The following is a 26,368-nucleotide window of genomic DNA, read 5'->3' on the forward strand; positions in this document are numbered from 1 at the left end:
TCCATAGACAGAATTAAGGTGGGATTGTCTTGAACTAAGCTTTAGCTAAAATTTAACATTTCTTTCAATTATGAAAATAGACACAACTCACAGTAGCATTTTTAAAAAAGATTTTATTTTAGAGAAGTTTTGTTTTAAGATTTGAGAGAGTGGGCGAAGAGGCAGAGACAGAGGGAGAGAGAGAAACTCATGCAGACTCCACACTGAGCATGAAGCCTGACAGGGCTCAATCCCACAACCGTTGAGATCATGACCTGAGCCGAAATCAAGAGTTGGATGCTTAACCAAGTGAGCTACCCAGGCACCCCACAAATCACGGTACTATGAATAGTATGTGATTTTTCTCCACCAATAGAAATCAGATATTTTCATACCACATTATAATTACTGGATATATAATTTCAAACAAATTTATGGTCATTTTTACTGTGAAATTATAGTAATTAGACCACTACACCTTGTTATTGTTAAAAAGGATATATTACTATAACATAAGTTTGTAATCTTACATATTTTAGTAACCGTATTTCAAGTAGTTTCCTTTGTAATTCTATATTTTATTTTATGGATTTAAAACTATTAAAGGGAGGGATTCACAGGCTTTACTAAGTTGTCAAGGGTGTCCATGACATGAAATGGAACCCCTGCTCTAAAAGATTAGAGCAAAAGACTGAAGGAAGGTGGGTCTCTGAAGGAGTTTATACTACTTTATTTTTTTTAACTTATTTATGATAGTCAGAGAGAGAGAGAGAGAGAGGCAGAGACATAGGCAGAGGGAGAAGCAGGCTCCATGCACCAGGAGCCCGACGTGGGATCCGATCCTGGGTCTCCAGGATCGCACTCTGGGCCAAAGGCAGGCGCCAAACCGCTGCGCCACCCAGGGATCCCTCTGAAGGAGTTTATAGAGCATACCCTGATATCTTAGACTGCTTACCTCCCAACTATTAAGAGAAACACCTGTCTTGTTAAACCACTATATTTTTGAGTCTCTTTGTTACAGAAACTTACTCTCTCTGAACTTATTAAAGTATCTTGCATTACTGAAAATGAATCCTCAAGGCAATGGCAGTCAAAATGGAAAAACAAGAAATTTTTTAGAAGTAGAATTTACAACAGCAAGTGGTCTATTTGCTGTTTGACTGAAGGAGAAGGTGGCCCCCCAGGCTTCTAGTGTGGGTGACTGGGTATATTGGTGTGTACTGTTAATCAAGGTAGGGGTCAGGGTAAGAGAAGCCACTTTGATTTGAGACATGGAATTAGGTCCCAGAAATGTTGGATTAGAGGTCTGTGGTAGGGGAGAAAGGGATACAACAGGCAGTCAGAATTACATCTGGAAACTCATAGAAGGAATCTGGGCCAGGCTAAAGAGAAATCTTGAGTGTAACAGGCATATTGATAGTATCTGAAACTAAAGATATAAAAGAAATAAACTAGAGAGCACACAGAAAGTATGAAGAGCTTAGAACTGGCCCCTGCAGAATGGTGGAAGAAAAGTAGCTCCTTTGAATTTACATTTAAGTCAATCAGCTAAAGAGAACAAATGTATCATTTCTTATTTATGTAGCACAATGTTCATTTATGAACAAAAGACTGTTTCAGAAGTTTTATTCAATTGTACCCAAGTTCTATTAATGAAAAAGCATCAACCTAGAGTAGGAATATAAAACAGGAAAAATTTCCTCTGGGCCTTCAGGATTCTTAGTACATATATTTTGTTGCTCTTTTGTCTTTTTTTTTCCCCCTAGCAAAGTCTGTTGTGAGAAAACAATGTAAAATTCACCAAAAGAGATACAGTTTTATTAAGTGTAAATGACTACAAACTTAAAAGATTATCTTTTTTTATGGAAGATATATTTTAATGAAATAAGTAAAGATGAACTGAAAGGATGAAATTTCAGGAATTATTTGGGGCATACAGTTTTAGGGCGGGAAATTAAAACTCCTACCCAAGAAATTCCTACCCTCTTCCTCTACTCAAGAAGCATTGGTAATTTAAGATGAAAAATTGTACACATTTTAAATACACTTTAGCTATGCATTTCCCCAACATTTGTGTTAACATAAAAAAATTATTTGTGAAATCTCCATTATTACTTTGCTTACTTTAAATAATCTATAATAAATAACAGCTTACCATAATATATGATTTTACCTCAGTTCAGGATACCAAGTAACATTTCACTTCATTTTGTCCTAAGTATACATCTTCCAAACTTCAAAACATAGACTTTCTGGTTTAGTGATTTAATAAATTCCTGTTTGCCTTCTATTCAAACTATTCAAGATTTTATTTTTTAAATTTTTATTCATTCATTCATTCATGAGACACAGAGAGAGAGAGAGAGGCGCACAGAGACACAGGCAGAGGGAGAAGCAGGCTCCATGCAGGGAGCCCCACATGGGACTCATTCCTGGGGTCTCCAGGATCAGGCCCTGGGCTGAAGGCGGTGCTAAACTGCTGAGCCACCCGGGCTGGCCACCATTCAAGATTTTAAAGACTTCTTTCCTCTAAGCATGTCTCTATACAAATTAACTTTTATATTTTCTTAATCTTTATATGGGAAACTATTCCTAATATTTGATTTTTTTTTTTTGTGGGCCATCTTGTCTTCCTTTTGTTATGGCAAACACAACTGCAATAGTATAGAACGAAAGGAATTTATTTTCTATTTTTTTTCCTAAAACTTTCTGTATTATGTGGACAACTGCAAGATGTTGAGAATTTTCAAAAGTTATTTTCCCCCTGATAACACTAATATATTAAAAAATTCATTCCAGATTATTTTCCCGAAAATGTACCTCTGTGCATGAGGAAGTTCACTACTCCATTTCTGTACAATCCACAGCCTCCAAAATCTTTTTATAGTTTATCCCCTCTAACTTAACATTTCTTTGCCCACTAAAATGTTAAAATCTTGGGGATTTCAAACGTACTATCTTCTACAACATTTCTGAAAAACAAGACAGACTCTTGTGTAACAAACCTTGGAAATGCGGTTTTCTGTCTTTAAGTCAGTTCCAAATTCTGCCAAAATTTTGTTATTCTCTTATTAGTGAAGTTAGACTCAAAGAAAAAAACCTCATATATTAACAGTTTTAAACTTTATTATCAATACAGAGTATACTAATTTTCAAGGGTATATTTTTATTACAAGATAAATTCACATTAGCCAGATTTTATTTATTTTTAAATATTTTATTTGTTTATTCATGAGAGACACACAGAGAGAGAGAGAGAGAGAGAGAAAGAGGCAGAGACACAGGCAGAGGGAGAAGCAGGCTCCATGCAGGGAGCCCGATGCGGGACCTGATCCCGGGACTCCAGGATCAGGCCCTGGGCCAAAGGCAGGCACAAAACCACTGTGCCACCCAGGGATCCCCTATTTATTTTAAAGATAAAAGCAGACACACCATTTTATATCTTTTTTTTTCCAACTACATGTTTACAGTGTCATAAAGTCATCAATTTTTTATGATCAGGTCTAGAATCTGTGCTTATAACAGCTATATGATAACATAAACTATACATAGTAATACCTGAGTTGTCCTAATAGAGATGTTGTAGAAGAAAGTTTGCCCCTGCCCATAAATATGACGACATCTCCTGATAAGCTTTAAGAAATATTTTTGTCATATGATTTTAAAAGATGGGAAGACCTTATATTAAGAGAAGAGCATTTAAAAAGAATATACTTTCATTTCTTAGATTTTAGTATTATACATTTTAATTTTTCATCACAAAATAAAAGGACTTTAAACTAATAGAAGTAACATATACTACTTATAAGTAAAATGGCTCAATAAAGTAAGCTTGAGTCTAAGTAGGAAGAAACCCACATTTATCTGATTTTTAGTATTTAAAATCCTTGAAAAGGCATCTGTTTTATTGCAGAATTAGCATTCTAAAAAAATACCGACAGTAATAACACACTATCAAATTGTATACAAATGGCAGCTATGTAATTTGTATGTTTAACAAGTTAAATATATGTATTTCTTAATTTAATCTCCTGATGAACTACCTCTAATATCAATATTAAGAAATTCTTTAATTTTATCATACAGTACCAACACCAAAGCACCCCCTGTACCACGAAGAATATTGGAGAAGGCACCACGAAAAAATGCATTGACTCCCTCATGTTGGTATATCTTCACAAAGCAGTCTAAAGTTCCTTTATATTGCCGTTCAACCTCACCACTCTATATGAAGATAAACAAATAGTTCGTTGTTATTTTAATATTTTTCATCTTAAGGTATATATTTTTTAGTACTGAGGACAAATAAAATTAACACTGTGTTGAATAAGTATGTAATGGGCATATATTGAATACTGTACCCAGCGGCTGGAGGACACTCATACTTCTCTGGCACACTTGAAAACTTTTCATATATTAAGCTTAACAAATTTCAAAAGATGGTCATCACATACTATGATTTACCCTCTCACTATATTGCAACTAAGTGAGGAACTGACAGCAAAAAAGGTAACTAGAAAAATATCAACTGATCAGATAATAAGAAATACACATCTTAGAAGATACTTAAAACCTAAGTAAGAATAACCACGCAACTCCTTAATGCAGCTTGAATGGTAACTTATAAGCAAATTAGTGACTTTGAAATATCAGAAAGGAAAAGCTGAAAATTAATGAGCAACCTAAACATTTTTAGAAAAGGAATAAACCTAAAGAAAGAAATAAGAAAGTAGCCAGCAGAAATTAAGGAAATAGGAAATAAATACAACAGAAAGCATACAAAGTCAGTTAGTTATTTGAAATACTTTACTGACAAATCTCTAAAAACACTAAGGAAAAACAAGAAAAGGTTCCAAAATTATAAGAAACATCAAAGGTATATCATCACTGCAGATGTTCCAAAGATTAAGAAAAAGCAAGATATTACAAACAACTTCACAACTATTTTGATAACTCAAAAGAGATGGACAGATACCTTAAAAAAGGTAATTTACCAACAGGATAAAAAAAATAAAACATTAGAATAATATATGAAATTCATTAAAGTAATCCAAGCAGTTGTTTGAAATCCTTCTTATAGAAAACCAAATGTCCACAGGACTTTTTATGTGAGCCGTACTAAACATTCAAAGAACATTTAATTCCAATCTTACAGAAGTTATTTTAGAGAAAAGAAAAAGTGGAAGATTCCCCCAAGTATGTAATAAGGCTTGTATAACCTTGATACCAAAATTAGAATAGGACAGTTCAGGAATGAAAAACTACAAGCCAAAGTCACTACACAATGCAAAACTCAACAAAAAACTAGAAAATCAAACCTAGCTAAAAATATAAAATACAGTACATAATGACAAAGCTGGGTTTATCCTAAGCATATATGGTTGGTTTAGCTCTGGAGAACAGATTAATGCAAAATACTAACACATGAAAAAAGAAAAATGAAATCATCTCAAGGGATATTGAAGAAACAGGACTACCATTTATGATTAAAAGCTGTTGTAACCCAAAATAGAAAGAAAAAGCCATAATATGATAAAAGATAACTATAAAAACCCCACAGCTAACATTCATTTTCATAATTTTGAAGGCATTCCTATAAGATTAGCAAAAAAGGTTGCCAGTTATTATTTCTTTAATATAACACTAAATCACGGGTCTCAGCCAGTGTAAAAAGGCAAGAAAAGGGAAATAAGTTTAAGTATTGATAAGGGGAAGAAACCTAGTATTATTCACATATTATACACCTAACATGTGTAAATAAAAGAGCATACAACTTCAAAGTGTACATATAGATTAGCATTTGTAATAGGGTTTAACAAAGTTGCAGGTTATAAAATGAACATACAAAAATTAAGGTACTATTATGGGTTGCACTGTGTCCCCCCCCCCCCCCCCCCCGATTCATATATTGAAGTTCCAATGCCCCATACCTCAGAATGTTACTATATTTGGAGACAGGGTCTTTATAAAAGTAACTAAGATTAAATGAGCTCCTTAGGGTAGGCCCTAATCCGATCTGGCTATCTTTATAAGAAGAGAAACAGAAAAAGGACCAAAGGAAGACACAAGGAGAAAGCTGTCTTCAAGCCAAGGAGAGAAGTCATCAGAAGAAATCAACCTGCTGGACACCTTGACTCAGACTTCTAGCCTCCAGTACTGCGAGAAAAAAAGTTTCTATTGCTTAAGCCACCCAGTCTCTGGTACTTTGTTATGGGAGTCCTAGCAATATACACATAGATCTAAAATCCCATACGCTCACAGTTTTTTTCTGAATTATTTTGATAGTAAGTTGCAGATTATCATGTCCCTTACCTTTAAACACTTCCATGTGCATTTTCTAAAAATAAGAATATTTTCTTGCATACTCAAAGTACAGTTATCAAAATTAGAAAATGTGACATCAATATAGTACCACTTACCTAATCCATAGTCTATATGCAAATTAATTTTCCATTTAAAACTTTTTTTCAGTGTATTAAACTAGAGTTAGATACAGATCAAGAGGAAACACACATGTAAAAGGAAAAAGGAGTAACTTTAAAAATAGTCTATGAGTGAAGTAATAATAGGTATGCTTTACCACTTCAGGTGGCCTACAGGGTTCTTCCAGGACCAATGTGTAGACATAAAATGAATATACTGATAGTAACTAAAGTACACACTACTTAGGACAGTATCTGGCACATAATAAGCATTATATTACTATTCTAGCTTTGCAGCCTCATTATTTTCAATTGCCCTCATGAAACATATCATCTAGGTATACTGAACTACTACTCAAGTCATATCTCTATGTATGATTTTCCCCCTCTGCTTAGAATTCTCTGTCTGGAGAAAAAAAATGGATTTATAGATTTAACTTTTCCAAGGGGCTACATCTGATCACTTTAAGCATTTTAGGTATCCTCCTTCTGCTGGATTCCTGGAAGCTCTGCACATTTCTATTTAAAGCATTAACTATATGCATTCAATACTATGCTATGAATTTGGAAGCAGGTTCTACCTTATTTTGTTGCCATAACTTAGCATAGATTAGGCACTCAAATATTTGCTGAATAAATGAATGTAACAAGTAAAAACTGAATGTACCAAAATTTTGACTTGGAGATTTATATTTATTTTAAAATATTTTATTTATTTATTTGAGAGAGAGTGAGTGAGCGAGCAGCAGGGAGGAGCAGAGGGAGAAGGAGAGAGTGAGCCTTAAGCAGACTTATGCTGAGCACAAGCTCAACACATAGTTCAATCTAATGACCCTGAGAGATCACAACCTAAGCAGAAACCAAGAGTCAGACACTTAATCGACTGTGCCAGCCAGGCACCTGGAGATTTATATTTAGAACATAGATCATTTTAAACAAGTTTTCAGGGGTGTCTGGGTAGCTCAGTCCGTTAAGCATCTGCCTTTGGCTCTGGTCATGATCCCAGGGTCCTGCGATTGAGCCCCATATCAGGCTCCTTGTTTGGTGAGGAGCCTGCTTCTCCCTCTCCCTCTGCCTGCCACTCTCCCTGCCTGTGCTCTCTCTCTCTCTCTGTCATATAAATAAAATCTTTAAAAAAAGAGAGCAGAAAAAATAAGTTTTCATCCTTGGAGTTAAAAATTATTTACTTTTATTAAACTATACCTACAACAAATAATGACATACGTCAGTGACCTGTGACAGGGTTTATTCTACTTAACCTAACATTCATTTAGGATAGATATACTAATCCAATCCCTGCCACCCCCCTCCATCTTTCAAACAATATGTTAATAGGAGTGGAAAGCATTTCTACTCTGATAACAGAAGAGGAAGAAACTTTTGCTGGATGATGGCTGTTTTGGGGTAGGAAAGGATGTAAGACAGAATGTATCATGCATTTATTTTAGTAAGTAAAACAGATGACCTGCCTTTCAGCCAAAATTTTTCTAACATTTGAATAAATTATACTTGAATATCAAAAATATTGGAAAATTCAACTAAACTCACAAATAATAAAATACCTGCATCATCATGCGTCTTCTAACTGTGTCAAAGGGATAAGAGAGAATTCCAGAACATGTGGTCACAACTTGAGCAATGAAAAAGGAGACAAGAAATGGGGTTTCCTTTGGTTTTGGTAATAAGCCCTAGAAAAGAAAAACATGTCCAGTAACCATGTAAATTTTCAAAATATCTTAAATTCTCAAGTCAAGGGGTAAGTCTTATAATGAAAGAGGGTTCAATTATACTTAAAATACAATAAAACACATTTGGATTTAATGTGGAAAGATTAAAATGGTATCAGGAGATCAGTAAGAAAGAAATATGCCACGCATGGCTTTACTTTAAAAAGCATATCTGAAAAAAGAAAGCATACTTGCTATCACCAGAGATTTTTTATTAACGGCAAACACTAGGGGAGATAGTAGCCGGTGACCAAAAATTTTTTTTCATAGCTCTTCTTCACACAGTTGAAAAGAAATTAAATAATGCCCGATATTATCATCAATAGGTATTTGATAAGCAGCTTTAAAACTCTAAGCTAGTAAAGAAGCATTCTTAAATTTCAAAACTACTATAGGTGATAATAGAGAAAAGCAAAAGGAGAACATACATAAAATTTTCCATGACTAAATAAACATGCATAAGAGCCTGTTAATTTCCATTAACTTATTCTGTCTAAAAAATACACAAGAAACTAAACAAGTAACATGTCCAGACCACAATAAAAATGACCTTCCATTACATTTATATTAATGAGGGAAGGCAGAGACAATGTGTAAAACATAAAATTTCCCTTAAGTTTTAATCTTATTTAGTAAATGATACATTAATTTCACTACTTCCTTTTGGAAGTAACAGCACAGGATTTTTGTTTGTCACTTAACATAAATTACTTAACTATTCCCAGGTTTTTTTCTCTTTACAATGGGGATATTAAAAGCTATCCTAGGATACTGCAAGGAAGTACTTGACAAAGTTCCTAGAACTAAGTAGTAACTCAAAAAATGGTACTCATTATTACAATCTTCCTCTTTCCTACTTTATGGAAATGCTGTTAAAATCTGGAACTAAAAGGCAAATCGCAGAACATCCTGGAGAATATAATACAGAATCTAACAGTACTCAATAGATAACTGAGCTGTAGTAGCATTTATTACATTTAACTAGTTATGCCTTGCCTACTTTTGAAAATGATGATATACTAAGCTGATTATCTGCCTATAAGAAAGTGATAATAAAATGAATGTAAAATCAGAAAAACTGTTAGAAGATGCATTTCTATTTTCTAAAGATTTGATTATGATGTAAGCCTAATTAGCATTTTTTCTATTTGTAACACGATGTATAGTTAGTTGCAAACTGCACAAAAATTTAATGTTTGGGTTTATGCTTTATTTCTAAAGTCAGATCCATAACAGTTATAATTCAATAAGGTTATGGCAAAGTCATGATTTAACAGAATTCTATGTTTCTTATTTCATCATTTATTTTTATTTCTGTAATTAAAGGTAAAAGTTCGTATCTGCTGAACAAACTACTAATTAAAACAATAAAAAGAAACAAACCATGTATTTAATATATATTAGTAAAAGCCCCAAATTACCTTAACTGTGTCATATGCTCCAAAATAGGAGGCTCGGTACACAACGATGCCCTGAACTGAAACACCAAACCCTTGGTACAAACCGACAATTCCATCTGATTTTGCTATTTTTATAATACAGTCACCTAAACCCTTGAATTGTCGCTCTTCAGGACCTAAAATAAAGCCATTTAAGATATATTAGCAACATTATATATTAGATAAACACTTTAATCAAAGTAAATTAACCTTATAGTTTTAATATATCTGGAACTGCCATTCAGAAATTTTTTCTAATAAAAAAGAACAAAATGAAAAATCCTCCCATTTGTTTAAAGAGAATTAAGATTTCAAACAGAATCCTAAAGAATTCTAACTGAAATATCAATCTCTTATAAAAGCAATCTAATTCAAGCAATTTGACTGGCTTAAAACATTTCAACAAAATTACCAGAAGCTACTAATTGGGGTTCAGAAAATACCTGGGAATGAAAAATTCTATGACTTGCTTCAGTTGAAAGGCAGAAAGATACAGGAAAAAGACAAACCTAAAAACTAGTAATTTTTAGGATCATTACCATTTTAGGTGAGTTGTCATTTTTCCAGTGTCTGCTAGCTTCATTTTTATTTTCCCTTCACCTAGAACTCCACAATTTTTAAAAAATATTGTATGTAGGGCAGCCCCAGTGGTGCAGCAGTTTAGTGCCGCCCAGGGTGTGATCCTGGAGACCCGGGATCAAGTCCCACCTTGGGCTCCCTGCATGAAGCCTGCTTCTAGCCTGCTTCTCCCTCTCCCTGTGTTTCTGCCTCTTTCTCTGTGTCTCTCATGAATAAATAAATAAAATATTTTTAAAAAATATTGTATGTAGAATATAATCTACAAGATAAACCAAATTCTCTCAATTCTGAGAGAAAAGAAAACTACAGAACTGAACTAAAAACACAATACAGGAGTTTTAGTCACTTTCTTAACAATAAGAAATTTTAAACTGCCAGTTAAACATGTTAGATGGAACTGATATTTTTATCTTTGCTCAAACCGCTACTCCTTTTGAGGCATTTTCTCTAAATCACTTATCTAAAATTGATGTCACTCCCTGTTCCTAAATATGTATTTCATGTCATTTATTGCTAAATGACAGTGTATTTTTGTCATCCATTTTTTTATTACTTGTATCTTCCCCTAGACCATAATGTACATAAATCACGAACTCCATATTTTATATCGGATGTCTAGGTTTGTGTCTTTCATCTTATATCTGAGGCAGGGCCTAGATCACAGCAGGCACTGAATTAAGTATTTCTTGAATGACTCTGTTTTCTTAAGAAATACTACTAAAATGGTAATAAAAGATTACAACAGGTTTAAAGTCATATAGGCAAGAACAGTACATGGCAGAGAATGAAACCCACAAATTTTAGCAAGATGTAAAGGAGATGGAGAAGTGTTAACTCAGCAGAAAAAGTTGAAACCTACGTTCTTGCAGAGAGAAAAGCAAGCCATTTTACTCCTATAACCGTTAGAGGAACTAAGTATTGCTCTTCTGGTGAAAGCAAAATAGCATCTGGATTCTTGAGCAGCCAAGTGACTTACTCCTCTGCCATCCTCAGAACTGAATACAAGGTGCCAGAATGAAAGGGGCCAATTGAGTTACTTCCTCAATTGCTGAAAAAAGCTTCACATAAAGATAGATCATTGTGAAATATCAAGATCAGGGATATAAGGTAATTAAAAAAGAAAAAAAGTCACATACAAAGGATCAGCAGTTAAGGGATCAGTTTCTTAAGAGCAATATCAGAAACAAGAATCTAGAGATGCTTTCAAAATTGTGAAAGAAAGAAACTTTAAAGTAGAATTTTACATATGGTCAAATATTAAGAAAAAGGGTAAAACAGAGACATTTTTAGACTTGCAAGATCTCAATATCTTCTATGTACTTGAAAAAAAAAAAAAAAGCTCAGAAAGCTATTAAAGAACATAATCTACCAAAACAAGAGTATAACAAAAACATAGGAAGATGTGACAAAATAAGTTAAGGACAGAGGCAAAGGGAAATCTGTAGGATAAGAGCTGTATATGTAACCCAGAGAGGAGCCATAGTTGAATTAGGAATAAGCTATGGAGCAATACAGAAAGTGGCTCTCTAGGAAAAAACTGTGAGTTACAAGAAGTCTTTGTATTTGCTCTTTTGTTACTGCAGTACTGGCCTTCACCTTCCACCTTTTGAGGGAAAAGAAAAAAGTAGTAATCTTTAGGCCCTATGACTCTACCACTTGGTTGAGAGTAAGATTTTTAGAATGTATTTCATGTTGTCATTATAGCATAACTCTACAATGAATAATACTTCACTCAAAACACAAAGAAGGGGAAGTTAGTATTTTAAAAATCCTATACCTTTTCCAATATCAACACCTAATCGGGTTCGGGCAAAGTCCAGAGGATAAACTACACATAAAGATGTTGCTCCAGCAGCTCCACCAGAAGCCAGGTTTGCCAAAAACCACCTCCAAAACTGAAACATATTAATTAAAAAGTAGTTATTAAACTATAGAATCTGTTTAAAATTTTATAAAACTGCTTTTTATAAACTGCTTTTATAAAGTAAACATCTATAATAATGTATATATTATCCAAAATATTTTCCTTCATGTCCACGAAGCCTTTGTTTCTTTCCAGGCAGTCTGGGAGATACAGTTTAAATGCGGATATATAGAAATTCCAAGACATTTTAATTGCCTCCAGCAAAAGTAGCTCAAATTAGCAAAAGAGGACACATAAGACAATCATCTCTGTAGACTATATAAATTTTTAATTAATACTAGTGTTAATTATGGCTAAAATATCAGGCATCTATGGAGGCTTTGTACCTTTTTTTGGTATGGGAGGCAATAATACTTCATAATGCGATAGTTTTATTTTATAATTTTATTAGATAAACTCAAAAACATTTTCAACTGCTGACAGGAAAATTGGCAGAAATATTATAATATAGTTGAGCAGCATGTAAATCAGGCTTAATGGACTGCTGAGGTTCTTTTTGATAAATTATTTAAAATGTGCCCTGCTTAGGTCCAGTAAACTGCTTTTCAACATCTAGAACTTAATGGAGAAGAAAGAATATTTGAATTGGAATGGTATTAGCATTTCATTCTTTTTTATTGCCAAATAATATTTTCTTTCAAATAATATTTTATTATATGGATTTATCACCTTTTATTTTTTATTTTTTTAATATTTTTTAAAATTTAAATTCAACACCACATTTTATTTAGCCATTCATCAGTTCATGGACATTTTAGTGGTTTGCACTTTTTTGAGGCCAAGATTCTTAATTCATCTGTTTATTTCACAATACATGTCATGGGCCTTGCCCCCGAATAATTGTAATATTCAATAAATATTTGTTTAATGAGGTATTAGGAATCCCACATACTGTTCTCAGACTCTCATGGTTCCTTTTCAGTGAAACTCTTAAGTTTTGTATGGGTAGCCATGTTTTATGATCACCCAGAGATAATCTGATCAGCAGACTGCATCTGACCCCAAGATAGCTAATCCACAGTCTAGTAGATAATCTGTAACCTGGTAGAAAAAGATGAGCTGTACCAGATTCTATTTTTTGGGTATCTGACTCTAAAATTCAATACCAACTAACAGGAAAGGACAGAAATAGAAACATTAAATAGCTATTTTTAGGTTTCCATCCTCTTCGAAACTGTTGCCAGCTTTAAATCCTCTTCCAATAAAAATTACACATATATAAACACACCTTTAGTGGTTTAAGGTATTCCTCAAACATGCATGGGTCCCAGGAAGGCAGATCAATGACTTTCTGTGTGGACGATCATATAATTTATTATTCAAACCATGATGCTTCTGACAGTGGGACTTTTGAAAACATGACACAGACAGGCAAAACATGGATAAACAGTATGGCCAATCTTCTGATGGAAGGAAGGAAGGGGGAAGGAGGAAAGAATGAAGGGAGCAAGGAGTGGGAGAAAAGTATCTGTGGTGAATCATAATCTTGCAAGTATTTGTGTACCAAACAAAGTCTATCCCTCCACAATTAAGCCTGAAGATAAAATAGACCCAGAGGACATGGTATATCAGCATAAATCAAGAGTTTCAGTTGTTATAAGTCAGTAATTTCAGATATTATTATATTGTAAAAGGAGAGGGCAAGGAGAGGAATCAGGGAAGGAGAGGTGGATAAAAGAATCTGAGGGTTTTAGAGGAAAATAATCTTGTTTATTTTTAACTGTTGACAAATAGCTACTGTGTTAATAAACTCAATGATGCGCTGAAGAACAAATGCCCTAGGATCAAAGTTCTAACAAAGTTTGGGCATGAAAAAGTGCTGGGAGAAGTTCTAGTCTTCCTTGCTGAGGGTTGTATTGGAAGCTACTAAAAGGTGGCAGAGAAACATTTTGTGCCCAGGCTCAGCTAAGGTTCACCCAGTCTAGTCACCTCAGCTGAGAGAGAAATAGAGTAACAGTTGAAGGATCTGAGTTTGGGAGTTAGAAAGACCTGAACAATTGACTTGGTCAAGCGCTCTCACTTCTGTGTCTTGCTTTCCTTACCTTTACATTTAGGATAAAAATAACTACCTCAGAGGGTGAGGTGAAAATTCAATGAAACAATATATAGTAGGCATACAGCTCCCCACCATGGTTGTTGTTTTATTTTTTATTTATTTTATTTATTTTATTTATTTTATTTATTTTATTTATTTTATTTATTTTATTTATTTTATTTATTTTATTTATTTTATTTATTTTATTTATTTTATTTATTTTATTTATTTTATTTATTTATTTATTTATTTATTTATTTATTTATTTATTTATTTATGATAGGCACACAGTGAGAGAGACAGGCAAAGACACAGGCAGAGGAAGAAGCAGGCTCCGTGCACTGGGAGCCTGACGTGGGATTCGATCCCGGGTCTCCAGGATCACGCCCTGGGCCAAAGGCAGGCGCCAAACTGCTGCGCCACCCAGGGATCCCTGTTTTATTTTTTAAAAGTAGGCTCCACATCTGGCCTGGAGCCCAAAGTGGGGCTTGAACTCAAGACCTTGAGATCAAGACCTGAGCCGAGATCAAGAGACTGATGCCTAACTGACTGAGCCACCCAGGAGCACCTCTGCCTGAACCATGATTATTTTTTAAAAACTTTTTATTTTGAAACAATTGCAGATTCACAAGAATCCTAAGAAATAATACAGAGTCTATTAAATCCTCCAACTAATTTTCCCCAACTATGTAGCATATATATAGCATAACTATATATAGCATAACTATAGTAGAGGAAATCAACACTGATAAAAAAACTTCTTATCCAGACTTCACCAATTTTTTAAGATTTTATTTACTTATTTATGAGAGACAGAGAGAGAGAGAGAGAGGGAGGCAGAGACACAGGCAGAGGGAGAAGCAGGCTCCATGCAGGGAGCCCGACGTGGGACTCGAATCCGGGTCTCCAGGATCAGGCCCTGGGTGGAAGGTGGCACTAAACCACTGTGTCACCTGGGCTGCCCCAGAATTCACCAATTTTACATGCATTTGTGTATTTAGATTATGCAGTTTTATCACATATGCAGATCCATGTGACCATTGCCACAGTCAACAGTTCCATGATAAAGATCCCTTGATGCTATCTATCCTTTTACAACCATAACCACCTCCCTCTCTTCTGGCAACCACCACTATGTTTCCATCTCAATGATTTTGACATTTCAAGAATGTTATATAAATAAAATCAGAAAACAACTTTTGAGATTGATTTTTTTCCACTTAGCATCTGAAGTTGCTGCATGTATCAAGTTCTTTAAACAATTGTAAAATATACATAACATAAAATTTACCATTTTAGTCATTTTTAAAAAGATTTATTTAGGGCAGCCCAGATGGTTCAGTGGTTTAGCGCTAGTGTGACCCTGGTGACCTGGGATCAAGTCCCATGTTGGGCTCCCCGCATGGAGCCTGTTTCTCCCTCTGCCTGTGTCTCTGCCTCTCTCTCTCTCTCTCTCTCTCTCTCGGATAAATAAAAACTTAAAAAAATTAAAAAAATAAAAAAATTATTTATTTAAGAGAGGGAGACAGAGAGAGACAATCTCTCTCTCTCTCTGTCTCTCATGGATAAATAAAAATTTTTAAAAAAATTAAAAAAAATTTATTTATTTAAGAGAGACAGAGAGAGACAGAGAGCACACACACCCACATGCAGGGGTAGAGGGAGAGAGAGAATTTCCTCAAGCAAACTCCCTGTTGAGTACGGGTCCCAATGTGAGGCTTTATCTCAGGACCCTGAGATCATGATCTGAGTGAAAACCAGGAATCAGGCACTTAACCTACTGAGCCACCCAGGGCCCCCCGCCCCCATTTTAGCCATTTTTAAGTGTATATTCAGTGACACTAGCTACATCCACAATACCATAAGAACATCACTCTTCTTGAGGTGGCTGAGTGCTGCCTAAGCCAGTTAAGCATCTGACTTTGGCTCAGATCATGATCTTGGGGTCCTAGTTTCTGTGTGAATGTAAGTTTTCATTTTCCAGGATAAAGCCCAAGAGTATAACTGTTGGGCTGTATGGTAAGCACATGATTAGTTTGTAAGAAACTATCATGCTCTTTTCTAGAGTGGTAGTTAGTATTTTACATTCCCACCAATAATATAAGAATAATCTAGCTTCTCTACAACCTCACCAACATTTGGTGGTGTCACTATTGTAGCCACTCTGATAGGTGTGCAGTGATATTTCACTGTGGTAGATCAGTCACTTTTAAACTCACATAATATATTTGCTTTTTCTATCTTTCTTGCTTCTTTTAAGACCAGGTAAGAAATCAAAAATATGAATTTTTCTTTTTTTTTAGTTCTTTCACTTCAGGGAGGTGACAAAGATGAGATAAAAATTTGATGGCCAAAATTGTAAATAAAAGGATCATTAATATCCAAATTTAGCAAATAATGTGTAATTAAATATATTACTTAATTATGACTGAATACCTTAACACCCTAAATAATGTCTTCATAGAAATACTAAAGATGTTTTTATCTCAGGCTCCACTTTTTTTTTAAAAGATTTTATTTATTTACTCATGAGAGACACAGAGAGAGAGATGCAGAGACATAGGCAGAGGGAGAAGCAGACCCCATGCAGGGAGTCCGATGTGGGACTGGATCCCAGACTCTGGGATCACGCCCTGAGCTGAAGGCAGACGCTCAACCGCTAAGCCACCCAGGTGTCCCAGGCTCCACTTTTTAATCTGAAATTTATTCCAGATACTTAGCAAGGATCAGAGTTAACTTTAAAGCTTTTAAAGCAATGTTATTTATAGTTAGGAATAGATGCCAGTAATATAAATATTCTGGTTAACTCAGGAGTTAATTTCTCCATTTGGCTTGGTCTTATAGAATTTATTTTCTTGGGGAGGTGGGGTGGGAAATGTTCAGTAGAGTTAATTCATCAGGCCTCTATTGCCCAAACCCTTCATATACTGCGATCTTCAGGACCAGTCCCTGACCACTTCCTTCAAAATAATTTCTAAGCCCTTGGAATATCATACCTGATAAAAGTCTCTTTGTATGCCAGAGGTTCGGGGCTACACCAGACAGTTTATGCTAGCATATCAATTTATGGTGAACACCAGTTTTTGTATGCTTGGAACACTGGGCTAACCTTTTTTTGGGGGGGGGGGGCGAACTTATATCAGTTTGATCTCTTAGGTTAGGGGGTGGTAGCTGGAGTCTAAGTAGCTAAAGACAGTTACATTCCATGCCTATGCAACTAACTCCCCCCAAAATCCTGGACATCAATGTTCAAGTGAGCAACCCTGTTTGGCAACACATATTTACTGTCACACATTATTGCTGGGAGAATTAAGTGCTGTCCATATGACTCTACCAGAAGAAGACAAATAGAAGCTTGTGTCTAGTTTCTCTTGGAATCTGTCCTATGTGCTTCTTCCCTTTGCTGATTTTAATCTATATCCTTTTTGCTGTAAAAAAAAAATGAGTGTAATAGTTTTTCTGAGTTCTTTGAGTTCTAGTGAATACATGAGTTGGGGAATTCCTCATACAGGTTCTGAGTCAAGAAAAGTTCCAATTATCACAGCAGTCAGCTAAAAAAGATAGGAATATTTTTCTGAGTGCCTATCATAAAGCACAGTACCATGATAAGCATTTTACAAGTAATCTCATCTAAACACCACAAGCTTTCTTCAGATAAGAAAGCTAAAGCATCACAGAAGTGACTTTTCACAAATTCACACAGCTGAATAACAGCATGAGGATACAAATCTAGGTCTTTAAAGTCTGAACAATTTTCATTACCTTTATACCTCCCATCACATAACAATGCAAATCACTCAATAAACATTTGTTAATGAAATATAAGTTATGAAGAAATGGGAATAAGTGATAGGAAAAGAAATTTTAAAAGACAGCAACAAAAAATGTTCCACAAACAGCTGCTTTTGTAAAGAACCTGCTAGGAGAGCTCAGTTGGTTGGTTGGCTTTTTAGGAGAAAGAGAAAAAGAAAAAGGAAAGGGGAAGAGAGACTTTGTAAGGGTAAAGGGACACCTTAAGAGTAATGCAGGTGGTATAGCGTATGTGGAGGCAGCAAAACAAATAGAAACCAAAACAAATGACATATAGTTCATACAAGCAGGAAATTTTGAAACTGAAATTCTGTCATCAAGGGAGTGATTACCTTGAAAGAGAAGGCACCTTTTCAATAAAAAAATAAAATAATTCTTCAACTTAAATTTATTGCTTTCCTGCTTGTTTGATTGGATCTTCTAGGCACTTTAAACTCAGCCAAACAGAGCCTTAGTCATTAAAATGCAACAGTGTACTTCTTTAGAAAATTAATTACTTCAGATATATTGGAATACAGATCTGTGGATTGCTTTTTTGAACTTTCCTAGTGCTGTAGAATAGTGATTATAACATGTATTGTTTTAATTATTATTTCTTCTACCACTCAGCACCTTCTCCCTAAATAAAACATCATAGGTTAAGGCAAATCCCACTACTTCTTAAAAAATAATAAATATTAAACCGTACTCACCTGTTTTTCTTTATTAACTCCAGACATGAAAAGTTGTTTGTATTTGTCCTTAAAAGCAAAGTTTAGAGCTTGTGTTGGAAAATACCGGATAACATTTGCCAAATTGCCACGCCAATAACTGAAGAAGCCTACAAAAGAAAACATATTAAATATAAACTTGTATTATCAAAAAATTCCCATAGCTTTAAAAAACTTAGTTATTTTCTCATGAGAAAAAATTAAGTCTATGTGTGAATTCACTGAAGAAAACAGGCAGCGTGGGACTTCTGGGTGGCTCAGAGGTTGAGTGTCAGCCTTCACACCAGGGCAAGATCCTGGAATCCTGGGATTGAGTCCCATGGACTTTCTGCATGGGGCCTGCTTCTCTCTCTGCCTATGTCTCTGTCTCTCTCTCTGTGTCTCCCATGAAAAAATAAAATCTTTTTTTTTTTTTTTTAAGAAAGAAAACAGGCAGTGTTAACTCCATGTACCCCATTCCAATTTTGTCAATTTCCAAAAAGAAGCCTTAGATACCTAAAAATCTACGGAAAGTATTATCAATTGAATATAAGGTTTTTCCTAGTAGAAAAAGAGTCACTAGTATTTATCAGAGAAGCTAGTGATTAACCCTTAACCTCATTTCCAAATTAGGATATGTAATTCCTATGGTTAAACAAAATTGGTTTGTGTATAATACATATGAGAATGAAAAAGTAATAAAAGTATAAAGTCGGGGCACCTGGGTGGTTTAGTTGGTTTAACGTCTGACTCTTGATTTTGGCTCAGGTCATGGTCTCAGGGTTGGGAGATCGAGCTATGAGTGGAGCTCTGTGCTGGGTTTGGAGCCTGCTTAAGATTCTCTCTCTCTACCTCTGCCCTCCCTCCCTTTCTCTTTCTCAAAAAAAAAAAAAAAAAAAAGAGTCTATATCCTTATCTTTACCTTCTGGAACCTAGGCAGAAAAAGGATCAATTTACAATTCAAAGCAGTCTCCAGGGGTCAGACAGAGAGAGACTGGAGAAAACTTTCCAGTTCAATAATCTTCCTACTTCAAATCTTCATAGATTGACCAATCCTTAAAATTCAGTCATTGTGTTACCCCTATTAATTCAGTGTTACCTTTATAATCAAGCTGCCCTACAATACAATAGGCTCTCTTCAGCAGCCATAGTTGTTTCTACTAGGTTGCAAATTGTCCAACGGTTTGATCCGGCTATTCTGAATGGGATACCTCTAGTCCCAGCTTGGAGAATACCCAGAATCAGTCTTCTAAAGATAAAGATTCAGATGAAAATAATCTCAGTTGACTGGGCTGATATGCTTAGAAACTTAAAGTTATATTTATTGTTAACTAAGAAAGTCTTCTTTGTGGGGGGAAAAAAACAACATAGAATCTCCGTGAATCCCAAACTACATGTAAAGCAACTGCACAAAGGTAATTAAGAAGCATATTTAATAGCCAAGAAATAATCTCAGTACTCACAACTGACTCAGTCTTCACTAGGACACTTAACACACAATGGTAAATGCTACCACTTCCTAAGTATTTAATATGTGCCAAGCACTGGCCAAAGGCTGTGTGTTACATTTAATCACCACATTATGCTTTTGACGTAGGTTCACCTATAGTACTCATATTATACATGTGTAAACTTTAAAGTTTAAAAACTCTATACAGACATAGTTAATAGCCAACCAGGATTTAGTCACATCTTGTGTCAGACTCCAAAACACTACTCTAGGTTTGGGTTTCTGAAGAAATAAATCTTTAAAAGTCCTAAAATTATTAAAGAATGGTAAAGAAAGCTCTTTCTTAAAAAGGAAAACATTATTAAAAAAATTTTGAGACAATATTAACAAAAACAATAAATTCTAATAACTTATTTTTATTCATTTAATCCCCATAACCACCTATGAAGAAGGTACTATTAGTCCTTCCATTTTAAAGATGAGGGAATGAGTTTAAAAGAACTTCTAACTTGTCCAAGGGCACTTAGAAAACTGTACTTCTGGAATTCAAACCCAAACAAACTGGCTCAATAATTCAGTCCTTTATCTACAATACTTTTCCATAAATAATCACGGTTATTTTCTATACTAAGAAAAGTCAACTTTTTCTCTAATGGAAGCAAAATAAAAATCTTAAAACATAAGAAATATAAGCAAAAATTTTTTTTGAAATATAAGCAAATTATACAGGAATATTTCTTACTAGTTATGGCCACATGAAGTATGAGGGAGGTTGGTGAATCTAACTTTTGGAGATATTTTAAGTTATTTTTAAGTTCTTCATTGCTAATGAAAACATTTAAGAGAGCATTTGTAATTTCTTAGAGGTGAGACCTCTAGAAGAGACATACAGAGAATGAAATATGACTGTATAAATGATGTTGAAGAATAGGACATGGTTTTCTAGACCATGGTTTATTGTAACACAACAACAGGTTAGGGAACCCTGGGTGGCGGCAGTTTAGCGCCTGCCTTTGGTCCAGGGCGCGATCCTGGAGACCCGGGATCGAATCCCACGTCGGGCTCCCGTGCATGGAGCCTGCTTCTCCCTCTGCCTGAGTCTCTGCCTCTCTCTCTCTCTGTGACTATCATAAATAAATAAATAATTAAAAATTAAAAAAAAAAAAAACAACAGGTTACTGGCAGAAGACAAAGTCAATTTTAAAAGGATCAAAAAGAACATATTGACTGGAAAATTGCCAATATGATCAAATGGGATTTTTAAAAAAGATTTTATTTATTTATTCATGAGAGACAGAGAGAGAGAGGCAGAGACATGGGAAGAGGGAGAAGCAGGCTCCACCCAGGAATCCCATTTATTATTATTTTTTAAACAAATGGTTTTTTCTTCAACTTAAATCCCATTTGAGGGACACCTGGGTAGCTCAGCAGTTGAGTGGCTGCCTTTGGCTCAGGGTGTGATCCCGTGGTCCGGAGACTGAGTCTGGCATTGGCTCCCTGTGAGGAGCCTGCTTCTCTCTCTGCCTATGTCTCTGCCTCTCTCTCTCTGTCTCATGAATAAATAACATCTTAAAAAATAAAATAAAACGGAGTTTAGAAAAAGTGTCATGTATCAAAAAAATACTAGAATTTCCATTTTAAACATGGGTTTTAAATATTAATAGTCATTTTGGAATTGGCTCACTTAGCTGAATGATACTGAGATATTATGGGTTTTTAGATTACAAGTTATTAATAATTCTGTAATTATTATTATAGTTTGAATTAATATTTACTTCACAAGAGTGTCGTACAGGGGTGCCTGAGTGGTGTCCAATTCTTGATTTCAGCTCAGGTTATATTCTCGGAGTTGTGAGATCCAACCCCCCACTGGGCTCCACACTCAGAGGGGAGTCTGCTTGAGTTTTTGTTTCTCCCATCTCCCTCTACCCCTCCTCACTGAGCACACACACTTTCTTTCTTAAATAAATAAATTAAAAAAAAACAAGAGTGTCATACATAAGAGTAATATAAAGGTTTGTAACTTTGGCTAATGAATTAAATATAAATGGAAGACTTTGATGACAAAGACATCTGGAAATTAATATGAAGCCATGACAAGGTGCTGTGTTTATTATGAGTCAAGGGGTTTGCTGGAGTTGGCTGAAGAATATATCCTTTTTAGCAAAAATGCATTTGCCTGAAAAAAAAAAAACCTAGAAAATTCCCCAAAATAAATGTTAATGTCTCAATAAAAATCTAGAAAGAAATAAATCCCTTGAAGTATATATAACAGGAAAACTGGCAGCTCTTAATGGGTTATGTCTGAAATAATATAATCTCACATACCTTAAATATTTTTGCATATATTTCACAGAATTCATGGATTCCCTGAAGCTACAGTGTCAGGTTAAGAACTCCTCTTTGGGGGCACCTGGTTGGCTTAGCCTTGGTTAAGCTTCTGCCTCCTGTTCAGTTTGTGATCCCGGAGTTCCGGGATAGAGCCCCACATTGGCCTCCTGCTCAGTGGGTAGCCTGCTTCTCACTCTCTCTCTACTCTTCCTCCGACCTTGTGTTCGCTCTCTCCTTCAAATAAATAAATAAAATCTTTTAAAAAAAACCCTCCTGTTTTAATCTTTTTCCATAGATCACCCTTAACAAATTATTATTCCTTTCTTTGCATCTCACTGCTATACCATGCTCTTAGTTGCTTCAATTCCTCTGCTAGAGCACATAGGGAAAGGAACCTCAAAGTGAAATTCTAAATGTATTTTCTACAAAAATATTATTTTGGGGGGGCCAGGTTTCAAGGTTTTATTCAAATATACTTTAAGTACACTTTGTATCTATGTAGGTTGCCTCAGACAGACTACAAAAACCTACTCTATGTATAATGCAAGCTAATCCCTAAATATATTCATTTACAAACGAGTATCAGGAATACATGTTAGTAAATTTAGGAAAGCATACATACCAATTAAAGAGTTAAAATTTATTGAGCTCTAATCGCAATAGATATATGGTTGAATATTTTATAAGCATGACTTTGTTTAATCCTCACAACTATCATATTGGGTAGGTACTATTACTATACCCATTATACAACTGAGGTAACTGAGGCTGAGAGAGGTTAAATAAAAATTGCTGAAAGTCACAAGGTAAGGAAAAGGCTGGGACTTGATTCTAGAAACTGACTCCAAACCTAGAGCTATTAAATCTATACTGCTTCTCCATAAAAATCCACTCTGGCTAAAAACAGTAGTATTTTTTGGTGTATCATCCATTCTGGGGGTGCCTTGGGACCCTATTTAAAAAAAGAACAATTCATTCTGAATAAAAATATTTTTATATTTTTATATAAAAATTTTGGTCAGAATATTTTTGGTCAGAATAAAACAAGAGAAAAGAGTGATGCAAATGCAACAGTATTTTTTACTCTCTCTAATCATATAGAATAAAAGGACAGTTTCCCAAGATATAATCACAAAATAGATCAAGAAAGACATAGTGATTGTGGTATCTTTCTCTGTTATTAATAAAATATCAAAGTTTTTGACTTAATTGCTAAGAAAAAAATAATCTCTTCAAAATCAAACGCTGAGAAAAAACTATTATAAACTTAATTCTGAGAAAATAATTAAGAATTAAAATAGAACAGACAAATGAACACGGGAGAAAAAAGAAATGAGGCAAACCATAAAACAGACTCTTAATTATAGAGAACAAACTGAGGGCTCCTGGAGGGAATCCAGTGGGCAGGAGGATGGGTTAAATGGATTATGGGTATTAAGGAGGGCAGGTATTGTGACGAGCACTGGGTGCTGTTTGTATTTATACACCTGAAACTACCATGACCATCACTGTAAGTTAACTGGCATTTAAATAAAAACTTGAAACCAAAAAAATAAAAGTATTAAAATAGATCTGATGGGAAAATGAGAAAAAGTTATGAGGCCATTTACTGGTGAACTTATTCGCCAAGAATGAAATGCTAGGGATGTTTGGGTATATATATTCTAGGCTGGTCAGCTACAACATGTTTTGATAATATGTCTATCAGTAAAAAAAATGTAAGCATGACTTTCAGATATGTATATACTAAAAAAATCATATATATATATGTATATATATACACACACTGCACACTTTAAAAATATACCCGAAACAGAAATTAAAGAATGTAATAAAGATTTTTCATTTAAAAACTTCTTAGTTAGTACCTAGTACATAGCAGACTTGCTAGGGATAGCATTAGGAACAAATTTGTCTTACGGAGCTTATATTTTGAGGGACAGGACCCAGGGAAATAGACAATGAACAAATAAATATGTGGCTATAAGAACAAAAATAGTATATCGAGATGGAGGAGTGAGGAAGGGCTATAGGGTGGTTGGGAAAAACTGGCCAGGAGATATTAGGGTTCAACTTAGCATTCATTTGAACAATTAATATTTTTAGGTATCTTGCTAATCATGATGGCTTTTTTTTGTTTTGTTTTGTTTTAATTTTTATTTATTTATGATAGTCACACAGACAGAGAGAGAGAGAGAGAGAGAGAGAGAGAGAGGCAGAGACATAGGCAGAGGGAGAAGCAGGCTCCATGCACCAGGAGCCCGACGTGGGATTCAATCCCGGGTCTCCAGGATCACACCCTGGGCCAAAGGCAGGCGCCAAACCGCTGTGCCACCCAGGGATCCCTAATCATGATGTTTTTATACCATCATTTGCTATTATCTCAAGGCACCCTTAGGGTAACGTTCATTCTTAAGAACAGTATACACGAACCTATATTTCAAATAGACTTCTTGATAATTTCAAATACTCAAATAGCCTTCTCTCTATAAATCCAATTGGCAAACATAAACTATGTTTATTATATAATAATCGAGGAAAGGTGCCTATCATCCCTTCTACAATGTGTAATTCATACTTTTTTTTTCAGAATGCCTTAGTATTCTGTAATATATAATTTACATTTGGCCCATGCACAGGTGCCAGAGCTAACTCATATACCAAGTATCAGTCAAGTTTATTTTCCCATTTTATTTAAAGTCAATGCCTAATACTTTCTTACCATACCCCAAAACACTGTCTTCAAAAAAAAACCTCATGGCCAGAAACTCCTAAGAGAAAAAGGGAATTCTGGTAGGTGCTTAAAAATGAGCCGCACAGATCAGATCTTTAAAAGACTATATTTACAATATATTAAATAAAACAATTATTTTAATTTAAAATATTCTCACATATCTGCATATTGTGCCCAGTGAAGAATTATAGCACAGACACCAAAACGTTGTTAGCTGTGCTGATTTTAGTAGTGATTTGTCTTACTTTCTGCTTCTTTATGTTTTATAACTTTCTATAATAAACAATCATTATTTGTGTGATAAAGGTTTAAACAGTATTAAATAAAAGTATGCAAACAAAGTTGGAAGGCCCTACAATCAACAAAAGAATAGAATAAATCTTTAAGAATAGCATCAGTCAAGATTAATTCAGAAGCTTTTAAAAGCCAAGGAAAGCTTATAAAAAGAGAGGTACCCAAAGAGAGGTTTAAAGCTGAGAGATCTATTCTTGGGGCAGAAAGAATGCAGAGATAAGGTAAGAAGACTGCGAGAGCATCTACTTGTGCCTTATGAATTCATGTCTCTCAGGTTAAAGAGAAGCCTAAAGAGAAGCTATCAGTAAAATTAGAGCAAACATGAAACACAAAAGAAACTTCAGAACATTTGAAAGGGGGATGTATCTTGATTTTCAAGAGCAATAGAAGGTAAATTCCAGAAAATAACAATTTCAGAACTTGATTGCCTAGTAAAGTTCCAGAATGATTTACCATAGTGATTCTTAACCTCACCAGCCTCAAGTCCTCTCTACAGAATAAATATTTTACAATACATCCTTCACTATCTAGAAATAGAATTCAAAGACTGTGACCTCTTCGACAATATTTTACAAATCCATATAATGCCCTCCCTACTATATAGGAAGAGAAAATAAAGATGTTTTGAATAGAATAGGTATTTTAATTAGTAAATTGATGAGGCATGAACGCACCATAGACAAAATAGTCAGATGCTTGCTTCTACTTAATAATGTTATCATTAAGATACCATTAATATTTCCTGTAAAAGGGATTAATATATTTGTGTATATATACATACAATCATCATGAATTCAATAGTTAAGTGGGTGACCAAATATCACAAGAACTGGTTAGTTTTCCCAATGGTGAACAACTCTCCGTACAATTTTTTTGTGGGGGAGGGGGCAGCGGAAGAAGGAGAGAGAGACTTAAGCAGCTTCCACACACACCCAGCGCGGAGCCTGACACAGAG

General features: G+C 34.8%; 1 protein-coding gene across 1 annotated transcript in view; it reads right to left on the reverse strand.

The window, feature by feature from the left end:
• Positions 1–990: 990 nt before the first annotated feature.
• Positions 991–26,368, reverse strand: part of SLC25A31 (solute carrier family 25 member 31) — a 28,689-nt gene continuing 3,311 nt past the window's right edge. Inside the window, exons 2-6 of the mRNA XM_072788476.1 lie at positions 18,608–18,735; positions 11,924–12,041; positions 9,550–9,704; positions 7,964–8,089; positions 991–4,203 (exon numbers count right to left, since the gene is read on the reverse strand). Coding sequence (XP_072644577.1) covers positions 4,003–4,203; positions 7,964–8,089; positions 9,550–9,704; positions 11,924–12,041; positions 18,608–18,735 — 728 coding nt within the window. The 3' untranslated portion in view covers positions 991–4,002. The remainder of the gene's footprint in view (positions 4,204–7,963; positions 8,090–9,549; positions 9,705–11,923; positions 12,042–18,607; positions 18,736–26,368) is intronic.

This window comes from Canis lupus, chromosome 20, assembly GCF_048164855.1.
Source record: "Canis lupus baileyi chromosome 20, mCanLup2.hap1, whole genome shotgun sequence".
Lineage (NCBI taxonomy): Eukaryota > Metazoa > Chordata > Mammalia > Carnivora > Canidae > Canis > Canis lupus.